Source organism: Molossus molossus, unplaced genomic scaffold, assembly GCF_014108415.1.
Source record: "Molossus molossus isolate mMolMol1 unplaced genomic scaffold, mMolMol1.p scaffold_m16_p_4, whole genome shotgun sequence".
In the NCBI taxonomy this organism is placed as follows: domain Eukaryota; kingdom Metazoa; phylum Chordata; class Mammalia; order Chiroptera; family Molossidae; genus Molossus; species Molossus molossus.
In genome coordinates, this window is record NW_023425377.1 from 1490417 (window position 1) to 1509123 (window position 18707).

At 58.4% G+C, this 18707-nt stretch overlaps 1 protein-coding gene across 1 annotated transcript in view; it reads right to left on the minus strand.

Annotated features, from left to right (window-relative positions):
- The window catches only part of GNA12 (G protein subunit alpha 12), a 58171-nt gene that overhangs the window by 22447 nt on the left and 17017 nt on the right, over nucleotides 1-18707 (minus strand). Inside the window, exon 2 of the mRNA XM_036241997.1 lies at nucleotides 4726-4941. Coding sequence (XP_036097890.1) covers nucleotides 4726-4941 — 216 coding nt within the window. The remainder of the gene's footprint in view (nucleotides 1-4725; nucleotides 4942-18707) is intronic.

Here is an 18707-nt window from a genome sequence, read left to right on the forward strand (position 1 = left end):
GTGTGTGCAGGAGGCAGCCCATCAATGTGTCTCTCTCACATCAATAGTTCTCTCTCCCTAAAAAATAAAAAAAATATTAAAAAAAAACACATTAAAAACAAAAACGAAACATAAATCAAACCAGGCCACTTCTCGCCCCAAAGCCCAAGCCCTTCCCAGGGCTGGTCGTCAGGCCCTCCACACACCTTTCTGCTCTGGGAACCAGCACCTCTCACCCAGCCAGCTTCTCGGCCCAGCCTCACCGACCATGCTGCACTCAGGAACACAAAGCTTGCTCCCACCACAGGGCCTTTGCACTTGCTCTTCTCCAGGCTGGAATAGTCTTTCCTCCTTCCCTCTTCCCCCAGACACCTAAAAAGCCTGCTCTCCCACCTCCATCAGGGCTTTCTCTCTCTCTTTTTTTTTTTATCCTCACCCGAGGACATTTTTCCATTTTTTGTACAGAGTGGGAGGGAGAGAGAGGAAGAGAGAGAGAGAGGGAAACATCGATGTGAAATGGACACATCGAGTGGCTGCCACCCGCACGACCAACCAGGGCCGGGGACAAACTGCAACCGAGGTACATGCCCTTAGCGGGAACCGAACCCGGGTCTCTCCGGACCGCAGGCGGACGCTCTAACCGCTGAGCCAAACCGCCAGGGCCATCAGGGCTTTCTCAAATGCCACTCAGGGAAGCCACCTTAGATAGGGCTAAAGCCAAAGAGAGGCTTAGGGGCAGGGGGCACCTCTGCCACACTCTGCACATGGCTTCCACTGTGTGTTTGCGCCGACTGCCCAGTTTCTCGACACGTCAGCCTGCAGAAAGGAGGAGAGGGGCTGGGCCAACACGTCTGGTCACTGGAGGAGCGAGACTCAGAGCTTAGTCCCGTGGCTGCACCTACCCAGGGAGAGTAGAAAATGTAGCCTGGCTCTGTGCTTGAAGTCTCAACTCAATTACCACGTGAGAAAGGGAAATAATATGGGGAGAATCAAGATTGCCACAGAACCCTGTGACCACCTCGCCTACCCAGCAGGCTCCCCTCTGTCCACAGGCCCTCTCCCAGCTCCCTGCTTTATTTCCCTCACACACACACACGCTCGTGTATATGTGTGCACACACATGCGCAAACACATACATGCACACATGGGTGCACATGCATGCACACACCTCTCCTGTTCCCTTGTTTACTGCCTGTCTCCTGTCAGACCATCGGCTCTGTCAGGCACAGACTTGTTTTTGTTTGTTTGCTGCTATTTCCCAGGATTTGTAAGAGCATCTGACACATGGTGTCTGCTCCACAAATATTTGCTGAATAAATGAATTCCATAAAATTAATGACACCTGTGACTGAGAGCCACCATTACCATATACCTCCCTAAGTATGGATTATGTGCTGCTAAGTGTCTCCTTACTCAACAAAGGAGAGTCAGAATCACTTGCAAAACCCAGTGCACGCTTCCAGGGGCTCCCCCTAAGGAGCACCCACCCCACCCCACCCCACCCCACCCCGTCATCTCAGGCAGCGGCTGCTCCTGTAAGACAAGGCGCCAGCTGAGCACACTTAGCAGCCTGCCCGTGGGTGTGGCCACGAGAGCACGCTCCAGCCGCTGAGCGTCACCACGGACGTCGATGGTGCTGGCAGGACGCCACCCTGCAAGGAAGAGGGCGGACTCCTCCGCACCCCTGTCTGGGATGCAGTCTGAGTGCCGCGCCTGAGGAAGGAGCCAGGCAGCAGGACCCGGGAAGGTTCTGCAAATAGACCCACCTTGTCGTCCCTGGACTGGCTGTCTCTGAACTTGCTTCACGAGGGAAAGAACAGTCCCTGCTGGTGTGGGTCTTGCGTCACATGCACCAAACCTTACAGCCGCAGCGCGGGTGCCCAGGCACACTGCCTCAGCCACCAGCAGCAGACCGCCACTGTTTCCAAGTGAAGTGTCTTCAGGATGTTCCTGACTGCGCCACCAGCAACATCCAAGGCTGGAGGCCCTCATCCCGCTTCCTGGGGTCCCCGTCTTCTCTAGTCTAAACCCTCAGATTGCAGTATTTCAGAAAGTCAAGTGTTTAGAGAGAAAAGAGGAAAAAGATTATAGCTAAAGCCAGTGGCCTGGGTAAAACTCGGCTGGGCAAGGAGACTAGCAACAGCCTTCAGAGACCGTGGAAAACGCTTGCGTTACCCTGAACAGCCTGTAGACAGGAGCTGTCCGTCACCAGGAAGGTCGTTACTTCCGATCTTCTCAATCCACCAGATACCATGAACCTGTCCCCGGAGAAGCTGAAAGTGACCCCTACAGAGTCGCTGTCCTTCCTAGCCGCACCCGGACGGATGGGACCAGAGAGACCCACAATGCCCTTGCAGATGTTACTTTGTTTCACGTGGCCCCCAAGGAAGTTACAGAAAGTTACTGTCGCCGCTGCAAATCACGCCCTCCCGCCCAGCCCAGCCCTCGCTGGGACTCGACTAGAGCAGTGGCAGCAGGAGCACAGGCGCGTCTCCAGGGCACGCCGACCTGCGGCGTCAGGCCTGCCTGAACATGATGCGTGTTCTCTTCTGAAGAGCGGTGACTCCCACACCGCACGGCACTCCACGCCAGAGCTGCACCGAGGACACAGCCCAGGCCTGAGACCGTGCACGCGGTTCCTGCAGCCCTGACAAAGCCCACGCCCACTGGTGAGAGATGGGGAGGAGGTGCCCAGCACCACTGACGGCACAGGTCGGCCTAGGAGAGCCGACGCGATGACCCAGCGCTGCCGAAGCCCCAGACGTCGCAGAGACTGGGCAGCACACACGTGGGCTCAGGACAGGAGCTGGGCCACTAATCCCAGTGGTTCTGCCCATGGTCAGCATGCCGCAGGCTGGTTCCCATAGCTTCTCACTGCTTGGGCTCTAGGGCGGCAGCCACCACAGCGTGATGAGAACCCTCCTCCATGTCTGCAATTCAGACCGCACGACCAGCCTTTCCTAGCAGTTTCTGGTAATGCCAGAGACTCGATTCCTTAGAATGTGGCAGGGAAAATCGCGAACAGCAGGGTCAATCAGGAAACTGCTCTGAATGTCAGTCTTCTGAACATGCTCCAGCGCTGTTTGCCAGAGCCCAGGAAGGAAGGCCTCTTAAGAAAGCACCAGGTAGCCCGGCTCGTGTGGCTCGGTGGTTGAGCACAGACACATGCATCAAGAGGTCATCGGTTCAATTCCCGGTCAGGGTACATGCCCAGGTTATAGGCCCGATCCCCAGTGGGGGCATGCAGGAGGCGGCCAATCGATGTTTCTTTCTCTCTTTCCCTCTCCCTTCCTCTCTCTAAAACCAATAAAGGAAAAAACAAAAAGCACCAGGCCCCGCCGCCTTGAAATAAAGACTGAGAGGATGTCCAAAAGGATTCACCAACATCCAAGAAGTGTGGCGCAGTGTCAGGAGAGGACACGAGGAGCTCACAGGGCACGGCACTGAGTGCCGTTTCCCAGCACTGAGTGCCGTCTCCCAGCACCTGCACAAGGGAGCACTCGGCTCATGACCTGGCAATGGGGGTCAGGTGAGGCTCTACCAGGCCGAGCTCCCAGGCTAACTGGCCAGGCCTTGAGCAGAGTGCGGCCCTAACCGACGGCAGCAACGCGAACCCTGGCCGGCAGTAACAAGGCTGTCAAGTGGAGCTGATCGCCCCACAACGCAGTCAGTCTGACACCTGGCAGTCTCCCAGCCTGCTCACGGTCCAGCAATGAAGACGACAATGACCTAGATGACAAGAGCTTTGCCTGGTTCAAGTCCCAGTGTCCTGACTTCTAAAGAGCCCCGTCTGGCCAGCACCGTCCTCCAGTGTGCACTACACACCACTCACTGACCGTGATTTCTAGAAAAGCTGCAACTCGGACCTGTCATCTTGGGGCTTCACATGCCTCCGTGGCTCCTCTGCTCACAGGCAATTCCAATCTGCCCGGTGCGGCACGCGAGGCCACAGTGAGCGCTGCCCTCCCCACCCCCGCAGGCTGGGTGGCACAAGGAGGCAGGGCTGTCCAGGTGTCCCCAGCCTGCACCAGGTCCCACCGGCTGCCCTGCTGGCCGAGGCCTCACTCGGCGGCCGCATTCCCAAGCACAGGGGACCAGACCACAGTGCACGCGCACATGTGCTCCTGCCTCAGCCTCCGTCCGGGCCTGGTCAGGGCCGGGCCACCCCGGTCCCTCCGTCAGGTGAGCTGGCCTTCGCTGGGGGTTGTCACTGCACCCGAAAGCGTGCTGTGGGTGTGTGGCCTCTGCAGGGGCAGCACCCCTACTTTCTGTCTGTGGATGCACACCCTGAATGAGTCTGGACAGAGACCGCGCAGGCCTGAGAGTGAGGGGAAGGAGCCCGCAGGGACCAGCGGAGGTGCGTCCTGACTTCCGAGGTGACGAACATCCGGGTCCCTCGGGCGGAGGCCGCACACTGGCAGCTGGAAGGCTGTCTCGGGAGGCCTTCGTTTCCTCACGTGGACATGATCTAAACGTTTGAGCCCCTTGAGTTACGGTGACCTTTAACCCTTGCAGGGTCCTTCACAGCCCTGAATAAAAACACCGACTCGGCCCAAGCGAATCCACTCTGCTCGCCCTCAGGCCACTGCGATAGCTGAGCCTGCCTGCTATGTGCCTCTGTTGCAGCATTCTGGGGTGCAAAGCAACTGCCAGACTGCCTGTACTTCCACAGGGTTCCCGAGGACATCCCCCGAAGGTCAGAACCGAACGTGCGCAACACCGTGGCCCGGAAGCGGGCTCACTCACCAGCTGGAACTCGCTCCGGCGGCGGAAGGCCTCCTGGATGCCCGAGTCCCCCCACAGGGCGCTCAGAGCGGGCACGTACAGCTGGAAGGTGGCAGGCTCCACGGGCAGCCCGGCCTTGTTCTCGAAGCCCATGAGGAACATGCCATGCTTCTCATTCTCGGAATGCTGCCACGGAATGCCCAGCTTGTCCCGCGCATCCACGAGGACCTTCGAGCCCTAGGAAATGACAGGAATGAAAGATTTAGTTGTGCCCTAAAGACTGAGGCACAGCAGAGTGAGCCTCCATGTGGGCTGCCACGTCGGGCAATAGGACACTCACAGGCTGTCCAACGGGCAACCAAAACGTCTCTGGGTTTGTCTGGTCAGGCACGGATGCCCTAACTCCCAGGAACAGGGCTATCTGACACGAATTCACACACCACGCGGCAGGTGTGCCCTCTGCTGTCACTCATCTGAGAGGTCCTGGAAGGACACAGCGGGGAGGAACTGGCACCAAGCTTGGCAAAGCCAGCAGCAGAGGACGGTCTGTCAGGGGCGACAGCAACGCGAACCACCACTCCCAGCCCCACCGCTGTCATCGGCACTGACACCTGGCAGGGCCCTCACCCACGACACAGCTGCATGCACCAGCCCCGGGGGTGGGAAGACACGCGGCGGGGGGTGCTCGGGATGGCACAGGATGGAATGTGGCACAAGGCAGGCGGCCGCCGTGTGGTCTGGGTTTAATGCCAACATGTCCGTGATGATGAGAAATGGTCCTTCATGCTTCTGCTCACTTCCTCAGGTTAAAAACAAAGCAAGCGTTTCTCAACGCAGACAGGGTCAGGGTGGACGGCCTCCATTGGGGTGGCCCTAGGGACAGCAGCACCCAGACCGGTGACCCACTACGGACCTGGGTCCGTAGCCCAGGGCAGCGGTCTGCATGCTCAGGCTTGTGCTTCAGGACCTGCCGTCCAGCAGCTAAGGGGTCTCTGGGCTCCTCCGAGGGGACACTGCATCCTCTGCACCCTCCATCCTGGGGAGGGCAGAGGGCGGAGGGCAGGGGCCCCTCTGGGAAGGCTGCCAGCACGGAGGGCAGGAGGACATCGCTGGCAGCTGCACCTCTCACAGAAACCACACTCAGCTTCAGGGACTGGAAGCCACTTAGCACACAAGCCCAGTTTCCAGCGTACAACTCCCTGGTCCGTAGCTGGCAGTTACCCCGAAAAGCTTCACCTCCCACACGGGCACAGGGGCAATCTGTCTTCAGGGCTCGCTGCAGTGCCATGTGCTGCCAGCCCAAGGGGTCGCGTGGGAATAGCGACCAGGGAGCCCCGCTCCCAGACCTGGCGGGCCAGCCTGCCTGCTTAGGTGTCCCACAGCGCCCCCTCCTCGGGGTCCACACGCGTCTGCCACGGGCGACGTGCCCACCCACCATCAGCAGGAAACGAGGAGGCTGGGACATCCTAACCAGAGGCTGTCTCTAACTGCGCTTTGGAGAGTGGTGACTTGTGACAAGTGGCCATAGTGCATTAGGACCTGCCCAGAGGGAGGCAGGACAGAGAAATCTTCAGCTCTCCTTCTTCTCCACCCCCCGACTCCTGCCTAGGGGGTCCTTCCCATCGCCCCACTTTCTCTGACATCGAGACAAACCCCCACCTGCCCAGGAGGACAATATTGAGAAGGTTCGAGAACCCAGGAAAGCGGTTTCACAACATCCACGTGACGCAAGACAACAGGAGTGTGAGCAGCGGGCGACGGTGCTCTGTGAGGTTCTGGGCAAAGGGCCACGTTGCCTTCGGGCGCCTCAGAGGAAAACTCCCGCCGTCCTGGCCTAAGCAGCTGGCTCAGGATCCCGGCCAGGTGACCCACACACCCGCCAGCGAGGCGGCCCTGCCACTCACCTCACAGCACAGCGGTCTGACACACATTACAAGGGTTAGTTCACAAGGAGCACAGCCTCATTCACGAGTTGACCGGAGCCTGTCTCCGGGGCCTTCATTTTTGTATATGGAAGATGAAGGCAGGGACCAAAACGACTAAGACCATACCATTATTTACCAGACTGCTTTGACACTGCACGGACCAGGCCTCCCTGACGAGCGGGGTGCATGTGGGCGGGGCTTAGGGAATGGTCCACTGGGGGGTGCCCGTGTCCCCACTGCACACTGCCACCCAGGCTGGCAGGAGCGGTCTGGGCCTCACCAGACATGAGGTCCTCCTCTTTAAAATCCAGGGAAACCGGCAACGGGACGAACTCGGAACTATACCAGCTAGCTAGAGGTCATTTCCCACACCTTATCCACCTCATCTGGAAGAAAAAGCCATCACGAAAAAAGATGTCTCTCTTTAGTCCTTTTAATTAATTAATTAATTAAATCCTCACCCGAGGACATTCTTCCATTTTTTGTTCAGATAGAGTGGGAGGGAGAGAGAGGAAGAGAGAGAGAGAGAGAAACATCGATGTGAAAGGGACACATCGACTGGCTGCCACCCGCACGACCAACCAGGGCCGGGGTACATGCCCTTCGAGGGAACCAAACCCGGATCTCTCTGGACTGCAGGCTGATGCTCTAACCGCTGGGCCAAACCAGCCAGGGCTCTCTTTAGTCCTTTTAAATTATCCTCATCAAAACCCACTAGCTGCAATTGCTCTGAACATCCGAACAGATCCAGGCATCTGGTGCTCTGGGGCGTCTGCTACTAGTCGGAGTGCACTTCTTTCCCGTCTTCAGAGAGAGCCGAGGTCCCGGGGGTGTCACACTTACTGTGCTCGTGCAGAGGACAGTCACACCTATCACCACCACCACAGAGCCACTGTCTGCGCAGTGAGCCACTCAGACAGCAGGCATAACACAATGAAACACATCTTGCCCTGATCATTTTCCAGGAGAAGACTAAGTTCCTAAAATACAAAAGACCCCAAATCCCTAAAATCCGCATACACTCAAAAGAAAAAAAAATGAAGGCAGAAGACAACTGAGGAAATCTTGTTAATGGCTCTGAGAAAAGCCTTTCAGAAGTAAGCGTTACTAGAGTATTTTTTCCATAATGATACATTTTATCCAGTCACCCAAACACACAGTTACAGCCTTAAGCAGTTTGATGACTTCATCTCAATACTATGTATCACTTCTAACTGTTCAAAGAACACATTTTTTAAGACAACTTATAAAGCCAGCAATTAAAACCTCTGGTCAAAGAATAGATTCCCTGTCTGCTGAGGATGTAGATTTGGGGGGCAGGGGTTTCGGTTTTGCTGGATGAACACCAAAAATCACAAATCCTGTTATCTCATTTCAAAATACATTTTGTTAGTTTAGCCCCTAATCAAACCCAATCTTCTTAGATTAGCCATTCCTTACGAAACTCTTCCCGCAGAGACTCCTGAAGCTCAGATAGACAGAAAACGCTGGGTAACTGAATTAGCTTTTCCTACCGAATGAAGTGGTTGCATTGAGGAAACGTTAGGTTGTGAATATTCAGCTGTCAGACGACAGTGCATACACTCGGAAAGCTCTGTTTTTGCTTTTAGACCCACTAGGCTGAGTTGTTTGCCTCTGGCCACCATCCAAATAGAAGAAATGTGCAGAAATGTAAACAGGACGCGTCTCTGTAAGCCAGGGAGTCCGGCGGCAACGGCAGATGCTCACCTCTGTTCCTGACCCTGCAGGGAGGCACCTTCTAATCTAAAGGCTGAATGAAAGCGGGAAAGGAGAGTGGCCCGTGGACAAACGGCCACCTGAGCGTGATGGCAGAACTGCTGGCCCAGTATCCTGCCCCCACCCCGCGTGTGTCTTCCGGGGACGCCTGCTGTGATGGAGCGGGCGGTCCCTCAGCATGGCCTCCTCTAGGAAGGTCTCTACCTGCAGCTGCACCAGGGGGCGCCGACAGCGGAGACCTGGGGACGGCACTCACCGCGGGCCTGCTCTGTGAGCTGTCCATTTGCTCACTGGAGAACAGAGCGCCCGCTGCCGGGCCAGGGGCAAACCCAGTCAGAGGCAGGAGAAACATCAACCAGCTGGGAGGAGCGGGTTCCAGCCAGACCGTGGCGGAACTTCCTCTGTAAGAAAACAATCGAAGGACCTGGAAAGGTGCACCAGGAGGCCAGCGTTCTGGCTCCGGACTGGGCGGTGGCTCTGGGAAGGGCGAGGGCAGGCAGGACCAGGGCTGTCACAGGAGATGACAAAAGCAGAGGAGAGCTGGGAGCAGTGGAAGGGCACCCCCTGGACGCGGCAGTGGCGGGCATTTGTACAGCAGACCGCCAGGCAGCGCTCCGGCGGAGCCCAGGGTACAGGCTGGCCGGGAGGGAGACCTGGGTTAGTGGTGGCAAAGTAAGTTCAATGGGACACTGGGATCTGCGAGGCAAACCTTTCAGGAACTGTCAGGAAACTGCGAGTTTAGGAAGCGTGTGAGAAACAACCTGACAGCATTGCTTCTCCCGGCTGTCTAGAAAAGGCTGGCTGCCTAAACGTTAGATAAAAGGGGATTCAACATTGGTTTAGAGTTCCCCAGATGTCCCAAGCTGGACCGTGGCCACCACACTGAGCGTGAGGAGCCAGGAGCCGGGGGGAGCTGCGTAGACCGACCTGCCTTTCTTCCGCTGCCCCGGGTGCCAGCTCAGAGAGCCCTGGAACCCACTTGGACTCAACATTTCGTAAATGTCAGAAAGACACACACACAGCACAGAAGATATGAAAGAGATTTGAGAATAGATAAATACTAAATATCATTCCAAGAGGGACAGCCCCGTGAACACTATGAACAGGTGACAGTGCTTCCCAGTCAGGGCCGCTGTGCGGCGAGTCAGTGGGCGCGCCTGGGAGAAGGCCACGCGGACATGGGCACACACTGCAGACAGCAAGGGCGAGTGTGTCACGGGCTGTCCGTCTCGTTGGAACAGACATCGTCTATGGAATCGTGGATGAACACGCACGCGCACGGAGCCAGTGGGCACAGGCACTCTGTCCTGCACTGGATCCGAGCCCCTGGCCGGCTCCTGACCCGCCTCGAATGTAACAGGAGCAGCTGGGTCCGCACTGCAGACAGCACTGCGCCAGGCCTGGGAGAGCCGGCACGGAGTGCGATCAGGTTGTGAGGTCGCTGTCCTTCGGGGACGCTGTCGCTGGACTGTTTTCCTGAAACATGGTCTTGGCCATTGTCAAGGTCATCTGAACTGCCAACGGCAGGTCTGGGACCCTCAGAGCTGTCACACGTTTCGACCCTAAAGACAGTGACGTGGGTCAGCAGATAACACTCCTTGAGAAGACAGCCTCGCCTGAAAGTCGGGCGCGTGGAGCTCCTGGTGGTGGGGTGGCGGGGGCACCCCCGTGAAGGGCAAGTCAGAGCCTCAGACCTGACAACTGCTGCTTCTCACCTCACCCAGCGTGGGGCCTTGGCACGCTGCGGTCAATAATGGCTCAGCGGTCACAAAAATGCCACCGTTCCGCAAAGCCTTTCCATTCTGATCAAGGTGTGGGATGCGCGGGTGCAGACAGGCATGAAATTCATTCTCTCCCAAGGATCCCAAAGGGCCATGTGAGAGATGCTCTGACAACACGCCACCGTCCCTCACTGAGTGCTTGTCCTGGGAAGAAGACCGCGCGGCACTTAACGGCCACCAGCTCGGCCCACCTTTGGCACACGGCGAGGGAGCGCCTGGACTCAAGCTAGTGTTGGCTTGTTTTTAATCTATGCTCTGCACCCTTGGGTATCTGGGGAGACGGAGGAGCGAAGAGGCAGCAGGGTCACCTGTCTGCGGCCAGTGCGCGCGCAGCTGACAGCGGCACTGACTGGAGCAGCAGACCGGGGGACCCAGCAGTTCCACTCCTCTTGAGAACATTTCCTGAAACACAGCAATTACATCTCGAAGCAGGGATGCGCTGGAGGCCCGGCCACCACAAGCTCTCACCTGGACTCCTGCGCAGCTCCCAGCTGGTCTCCTCAAATCTCCACTTGTGCCCTTGGGTCTCTTCGCAGAGCAAGCCCTCCCAGCTTCCTTTGCTGAAGCCCTCGGTGTCGCCCCTCGGTGGGGTAAGAGCTCAGGCCCGGCTCCCTCTGACCTCATGCTCTCCCGATCTCTCCTGCCTGTCCCACTCAGTCACAGGGCCCACCTGCCTCAGCCTGAGGGTCTGTCCTGCTGGCTCCTGACCTGCCTCAGCCCGGGACCTGCCGTGCTGGCTCCTGAGGCCTGAAACCCTGTTGCCCTAGAAATCCACACAACTCACTCCCTCAACACCTCTGCATCTTTCCTCAAAGGTCAGCTTCTCATCGGGTCTTTCCTTGGCCAACTTATTCAAGATCAAGCCTCCCCCACGCAGGCCTCCCCTCGACCCCGCCCCTGCTCTAGCTAAGCACCCCACACTCAATTCAGCTACCTGTTTTCCTGTCTCTCCCCACTGGAATGGGAGACCCATGAGGGCAGGGTCCCCGGTCTGGTTTGTCATCTCCCGTATTCCCAGGCCCGCACAGTACGGGATGTACTTGGGTGCTGGGCCTGAGGTCCCTCAGGGATCGCACAGGGGACAATTGTTTCTGCCTACCTCTCAGACTTTCTCGAGGGCACCTGAAGGCACAGAGGCAGTGTCATGACAATCAGATCCAGAGGACACAAGCCAAACACCCCAGTCACTTCAGTGATTTCTCACTGGAAATCTGGCAACACGAGGACTCACTGGTGAGGTTCATCACTTCATACTGGTCCATGGTTTCTTCTAAAGCAATTTGGTTGTGTAATGGGTGTGGAAATTCCTTTTGAAATGCTCTCCTTTTTATACAGCAGATAAAAGAAAAGCCTGTTTCCAGGAAAAGTTCAACCAAAGAAACAGTTCAACTTACTGCAGCAAGTAAATTAAAATGTCAAAGCGACAGACGACGTTCAAACAGTAACGGTCGCACACGTGTGTCCTTTTACGATGAACGGGACACTAATAACCCTTTATTTCTTTGTTTTAAAAAAATTTTTTCTTTATTGATTTTAGAGAGAGAGGAAGGGAGAGGGAGAGAAACATTGCTGAGAGAGAACATCGATGGGCTGCCTCCTGCATGCCCCTCACTGGGGATCGGGCTCACAACCTGGGCATGTGCCCTGACCAGGAATCGAACTGGCGACCTCTTGGTGCGTGCGTTGATGCTCAACCACTGAGCCACACCGGCCGGGCCCAATAACCCTTTAAACACACGGACCTGGAGCAGCCTCCAGGATCACACCTTCTCCAGGCCCGCAGGCGCCAGTGAGCAGGGCTTTCTTGTGGGCAGTCCTGACACTAAAGGGGGCAGCCCAGGGAGAGGACAGCCCATGAAGGGCTCGCTTAGCTCTTCAGGGCACCACATCACTTCCTTCAGAGGGACTTAGCACAGGACGCTATTAATAATAACAGTAATCATAGTAGTCGTCGGACCCTAAGCGACAGGTGCCAGCGGGCACTGGCCAGACGAGCACAGCGGGCCGGCCCAGGGAGGCAGTCGCAGCTCTCGGGACAGGCGGAGAAGCGGGGGAGCAGAGAAGCGGGGAGCGGGCTCACTGCAGTCCCAGGAGGGGACCTCTCTTCCAACAACAGAAGATTAGCATTTGAAGAGGAACAGACTCACAGGAAGCCAGGCTCCTGGACTGGCTTGGGGGACGGGGCTCCCAGGGGTCAGGCAGCAAGTTCAGACCCAGAAAGAAGGCTCGGGTCCGACCTGGCAGGGCTGATCTGACGCACACTCAGCGCTGGGGTCACGCCGATGTGCCTGGCAGAGCGGCTCCCCACGTGGCATGGGGCCCAGGACAAGCAGAGGTTTCACCAGGTTCCTGGTTTCATCACTCAGACAGACGTCACGGGATGAGCACTGAAGTCACTTCTACCAAATGCCTGGGGACTGTGCAGACGTCTTTGAAGAGCAGATGGGAGAGAGCTCGGAATGGACACTGTCCCTGTGAGCGCACTGCCCGACCTCCAGCAGAGCGACAGGGCTTCCTCCTGGGTGCCAGTGGCCCGCAACACGTGGTGGGATCAGCCTCCCCTCACAGTTGAGGCTCTGCATCCTGCCGGCCCGCGCCATGCGACAGTGGGGTCTGCGGCTCCTGAGTGGGGCTCCCGGGGACCCCGCAGCACTGCCGGCCCGCGCCGTGCGACAGTGGGGTCTGCGGCTCCTGAGTGGGGCACCGGGGACCCCGCAGCACTGCCGGCCTGCGCCGTGCGACAGTGGGGTCTGCGGCTCCTGAGTGGGGCTCCCGGGGACCCCGCAGCACTGCCGGCCTGCGCCGTGCGACAGTGGGGTCTGCGGCTCCTGAGTGGGGCTCCCGAGGACCCCGCAGCACTGCCGGCCTGCGCCGTGAGACAGTGGGGTCTGCGGCTCCTGAGTGGGGCTCCCGGGGACCCCGCAGCACTGCCGGCCTGCGCCGTGAGACAGTGGGGTCTGCGGCTCCTGAGTGGGGCTCCGGGGACCCCGCAGCACTGCCGGCCTGCGCCGTGAGACAGTGGGGTCTGCGGCTCCTGAGTGGGGCTCCGGGGACCCCGCAGCACTGCCGGCCTGCGCCGTGAGACAGTGGGGTCTGCGGCTCCTGAGTGGGGCTCCGGGGACCCCGCAGCACTGCCGGCCTGCGCCGTGAGACAGTGGGGTCTGCGGCTCCTGAGTGGGGCTCCGGGGACCCCGCAGCACTGCCGGCCCGCACCGTGTGACAGTGGGGTCTGCGGCTGAGCAGAGCGTGTCCCAGACTGTTCAGGATGGCATGCCGAGGGCACCCCTGCTACCTCTGGAACACTGTTTCTGGCTCTCGGGCAAGTCGGCAGGCCTCCTCCGGGACGCACATCTGCTTCTCCCCATTACGGTAGGGCCCCCAGACGGTTTCTCTCAGCTTACTTTCTTTTTCCATTAAAGCTACGAAGACTCACAGTCTCCAGACCTTGGTGATGTGTTAAAACTGGGTGGCTTCATGCTCCTACTCCATCATGCCCGATTTCTACGGCTGCACTCTGCCGGCCGTGCGTCTGCCGACACTGACCATGGACTTCGGGCCAGCTGAATACGGTGGGGTGGGGAGAACAGAAACCAGCCAGCGAGCCCACCTCGAGACCCCTGCCTTTGAGGAAGGGTGATGTAGCTACAACACTCTTACTGGGGTTTAGGAGAAATACATCTATGAAGTGAAAAGAACTCCATGTAATTGTCCCCAATAATAACCTCTTCTTACAGTTTTATATTTTCTAGCTCTGAGATGAAACACAGTTCGAAAAGTATAAATATCAGCTTTGAAGAAATAATGCTGTAGGATGATTTTTTAAAATATGTTTTTTTAAATGGATTTCAGAGAGAGAGGAAGGGAGAGGGAGAGAGAATCATCACTGAGAAAGAGAAACATCCACTGGCTGCCTCCTGCATGCCCCCCACTTGGGATGGAGCCTACAACCCAGGCATGTGCCCTGACTGGGAATCAAACCAGGACTTTTGGTGTCCACGCCCAGCTAACTCAGCCACCAGACAGGGATAGGATGATTAAAAAAATTTTTTTATTTTCACCCAAGGACATTTTTGCATTTATCTTCAGATATAGTGGGGGGGGAGGGGGAGAAATATTGATGTGAGAAAGACACATCGACTGGATGCCACCCACACAACCCCAACTGGGGCCGGGGACAAACTGCAACCGAGGCGCGTGCCTTAGTGGGAACTGAACCCGGGACTCTCTGGTCCATGGGCCAATGCTCTAACCACTGAGCAAAACTGGCCAGGGCTAAAAATTTTTTGTTATTAAAAAGTAGGTGATGACAAGCCCATGGGTTCAAAAGGGCAGTGGTAACAGTCTCCAGCCTCCCCTGCCCCGCTGCCACTGCGTCCCCACAGAGGAACAGCTGTCCCCAGTCAGACAGGTTGGTTTAAAGGGGTCACCACTGTTGATGCAAGTGAAGCACACTCGTGACAAGAGACCTACTGTCTGCTGCACCTCGAGAGGAAGAAGCGAGTGTCCACTGTGTGTGGAGGAGACGGGGGCCAGGGAGAGCACGGCCCTGGGATGAGCCAAAGGTTCTGGATTCGAGGCATGCACAAGAGGGGACAGAGGTCAGGGTCCCGCCTGGCTGAGTGCGCAGAACAGACCACTGTTTCCAGTGGCCTCCCGGTCTGGGCGGGCAGCCCTGTCCCAGAATCCCAGCAGCCGCAAGTGAGGACGACCAAAGGCAGCAGAGTCAAGACCTCTGTCAACCTGGTCCCAGTGCACAGTCAGTCACAGGCCGAGACTTCGAGGGGACTTCCGCAAGGTCTTTTTTTTTTCCTCACCTGAGGATATTTTTCTACTTATCATCAGATAGAGTGGGAGGGAGGGAGAAAGACAGAAACATCCATGTGATAGAGCCACATCGACTGGTGGCCTCCCGCACGACCTGACCAGGGCCGGGGGCGAACCTCAACCCAGGGACGTGCCCTTGACTGGAATCAAACCCGCGAGTCATTGGTCCGTGGGCCGATGCTGTAACCACTGCGCCAGACCGGCCAGGGCCGCAAACACAGTCTTTGTTCGTCACCTGCTCAGCCAGCCCTGCTCGACTACAGCAGCCGCAGCCCCAACTCCTTCCTGCCTCCCTGCTTGTCCAGGACCCCGGGCCCAGCTTCAGAGCTGGGAGGACTCTGGGAGGCGCAGGGTCCAAACACCCGCAGGGCGATCCCTGATCAAGCTCGGCCTTCTCAAACGCCGGCCGGGGCATGTCCACGGCGCTGTCCACAGCAGGCCCTCCAACTCCGCGCTGGTGGAAGGACACCACCCCCGCCTCCGCCCCATCCAGCTCGCCGGCAGACCGCCAGCTGCCAGCACTGCACGGGCCTGGGCCCAGCGGGGCCAGCGACAGGGCCCTGCCCTCGTGAGGCTCCGGGGGGTGTCAGGAGACCTGCCCTCGTGAGACTCCCGGGGGCGTCAGGAGACCTGCCCTCGTGAGGCTCCGGGGGGCGTCAGGAGACCTGCCCTCGTGAGGCTCCCGGGGGAGTCAGGAGACCTGCCCTCGTGAGGATCCGGGGGGCGTCAGACCTGCCCTCGTGAGGCTCCTGGGGGAGTCAGGAGACCTGCCTGTCCTCTGCAGGCGCCAGACCGTGGGGCAGGGGCTCGGCAGGGCCCTCAGCAGACCTACGGACAGGAAGTCCTGGCGTGCATACGTGGCAGGACCCGCTGCCCGAGGAAGGGAAGCAAAGGCCTGGGCCTACACTGCTGAAACCGAACCAAAGAGCAGCGAGGTGGCAGCCTGGGCAGCGAGGAGTGGCTGGGAGACAGGCTGCCCGGGGTGAGGCTACCAAGGCCGCCTCCGGTCGCTGGGACTTCTCCTTGACTACTGTGTGGAAATATGCAGTTAATTTAGGACCAGGGAAGCTCGATGTCAGTGCTGCTATCAGACAGCCTCCGGGGTCTGGCAGGGCTCCGGTGCGGGCGGCGCCCACAGTCAGCAGCCCTGCGGAGAGGGCCCCTGAACAGGCCTGGTCGCAGGAAACCCGCAGGTGAGCTGGGACGTTCACGCACGCGCTGTGGCCATCAGGTCCCAGCACACACACTGAACCACTGTGCTGTACGTCGGAAAAGAATATAATGCTCCATGCCAATTACACCTCAATAAAAAAGAAAAGTTTACCAAAGGGGACTCAGCAACGGCCCACCTGGGAGCGTAGCTCTTTGGGTTATTAGCCTGTCCCGTGTACAGGCGAGGCATTTTCAGATTTGTCCAGGAGGGACACGGCGGGGGACCTGTTCACACAACACACCCTCCTCCCACAGCAGTGGGGTCGGGGAGAGCGGAGACCTAGGGGGTGCTCTAGCCCTCACCTGCAGTCTGAGGCCACCTTGGGCCCCACGTTCTTCCGAGCAGAGCTTCGGAAGCAGCCTGTGTGACTCAGGAGACAGTGACAGCCTGCACACGGAGGGTCCACGCCACACCATCACAGGATCAAGGAGCACAGTGAGGTGTCTCCCATGCCACCCGAGGGCAGGGACTGTGCTCTGCCTGGTGTGGACAGGGGCAGGCAGGACTGCTGGCCTGGTTCAGGAGGCCCTCGCCACGCAGGGCTGGGACAGGCGGGCACCGAGGGTCACAGGCAGCCCCTCCCGCCTCTTGACTGCCTGGCCTGTGAGCTAAGATGCGTCTGAGAGATGATGACTGACATCTGGTTCGGTGTAAGAACACAGACACTGAACCCCAATAAGTGAGATGTTATCCTCCAAAAACAACGCTGCTCTTGTCACTAGTACACCTGCAGTAGGAAAATCATACAGCTGGCCGCCATGACAACAGACTCGACCAACCGGACCCCAGGGACTCGCCTGGTCCGCGCAGGGCCCCAGGCGGCCTCCCCTCACTGCAGCCGCTCTCCCACCTCCCGGCCGTCTGCGTTCCCTGCCGAGGACACCGAGTGAGCCCTTAGAAACTTAGAACAGTTGGAGCTTGTCCCTTCTCTATGAAAACCCCATGGCCTCCGGTTGCCATTTTAAATGAGGAATCCAGCCTGGCCAGTGTGGCTCGTTGGTTGAGCGCTGACCCTGCACCAAGAGGTCACGGGCTGGAAGCCCAGTCAGGGCGCATGCCCAGGTGGTGGGCCTGATCCCCGGTGGGGGGCATGCAGGAGGCGGCCAGTCGATGTCCTCTCATCGATGTTTCTCTCTCTCCCTCTCCCTTCCTCTCTCTCAAATCAATAAAGAAAAAAGTTTCAATGAGGAATCCTTAGCATGGCCCACAGGGCTTTGTGTGACGCCCCATCTCCGACCCCTCACCGGCTCTGCCCACACTGGCCTCTCGTGCCCCTCCCACTGCCCAGGCCCGCCCCAGCTCTGGGCCTCCCGTCACCAGTCCTCTGCCTGGAGCACTCTTCCCCCGGGGTCAGCTGTGATCTCCTGGTCAACTGACCCCCGCCCCTTCCTTAGAACCTCATACGGATGACACCGCAGCCCAGCTTAACGCAGACAAGTTCGGAAGCACTTGCCCTTTGCAGCGGTGCCGCCTCAGCGAGGGTGCGCGTCGGCGCTTTGCCGACTCATGCTCTGCCTTCTGCAGGCTCCAGAAGTTCTGTGATGTCAAGCGAGCCTGGCCGCTCTGCAAGCAGGCCTTGCACTGCCCCGCACAAAGTCCCCTGGGGATCAGCACGCCCGCGTGGGGGTGTGGCGGCAGGTGGTCAGACCCCCGTGTTACTGGAATGGACAGAGCACTGCTGCATCGACACACCTGACACTCCCACGCCGTGCGGATGGCTGTGAGGAGCCAGGCCTGACTCCGACGGGCTCGGCTGGCCCCAGCACCCCGCCAGGTACCTGGTTTTCTGAGCCTTCGCCTTGGAAGAGGGCTGGACGCAGCACCAGGCCAGCGGTCTTCCTTCCCTGGACAGGTCCACCAGCACAGGGCGAGGCTGTGAGGACCATCTTCCTGCTGAGTAGAATCCTGACCTTCGTGGGATTAAACCATGAACATACTTGTTTACGAGATCATCAAAATTAAGATTTGGTATTCAAGTTCTTCCAGACTCTTTCTCCTCTAGAAGCATGTGTTCATACAGCCACCCAGGACCCGAATGCCTGCTGCGTGCCGGTCCGTGCCAGGCCTCAGCCGACAGGTGCGTGAGCAGGGCCCCGCGCACCCGCCCGGCTGACATTCAGGGGGCGCGAGCTGGACTGCGTGAAGACGGATGTGCACGTAACAGGGAAGACTGACATCGAAACCTGTTCACAAGTCCAGCCGACACATGTCAGGACGCAGCCACGCAGCTTCCTACTGTTTCTGCAGGCTCGGTAAAGCCGCACATTCTCAACCGCTCCTGGAAGCTCCTCTCGGGGTGTTCTCCTTGGAGGTGTTCTGTCTGTTTCCCGGGCCAGAGTTCACTGGGACACAAGGGGCAGAACGCAGCACCGCTCCACCTGTCTGAGCACCACGGTGCCGGACACCCGACGCGATCCTGCATGCTGGGCCTCCCAACCTGAGATCTTCAGGGAGTCCCTTCCAGCCCCAGTGGAGATGAAGGACAGTGATCCGAAAAGGTGTCAAACAACCCCCCCCGAGAGG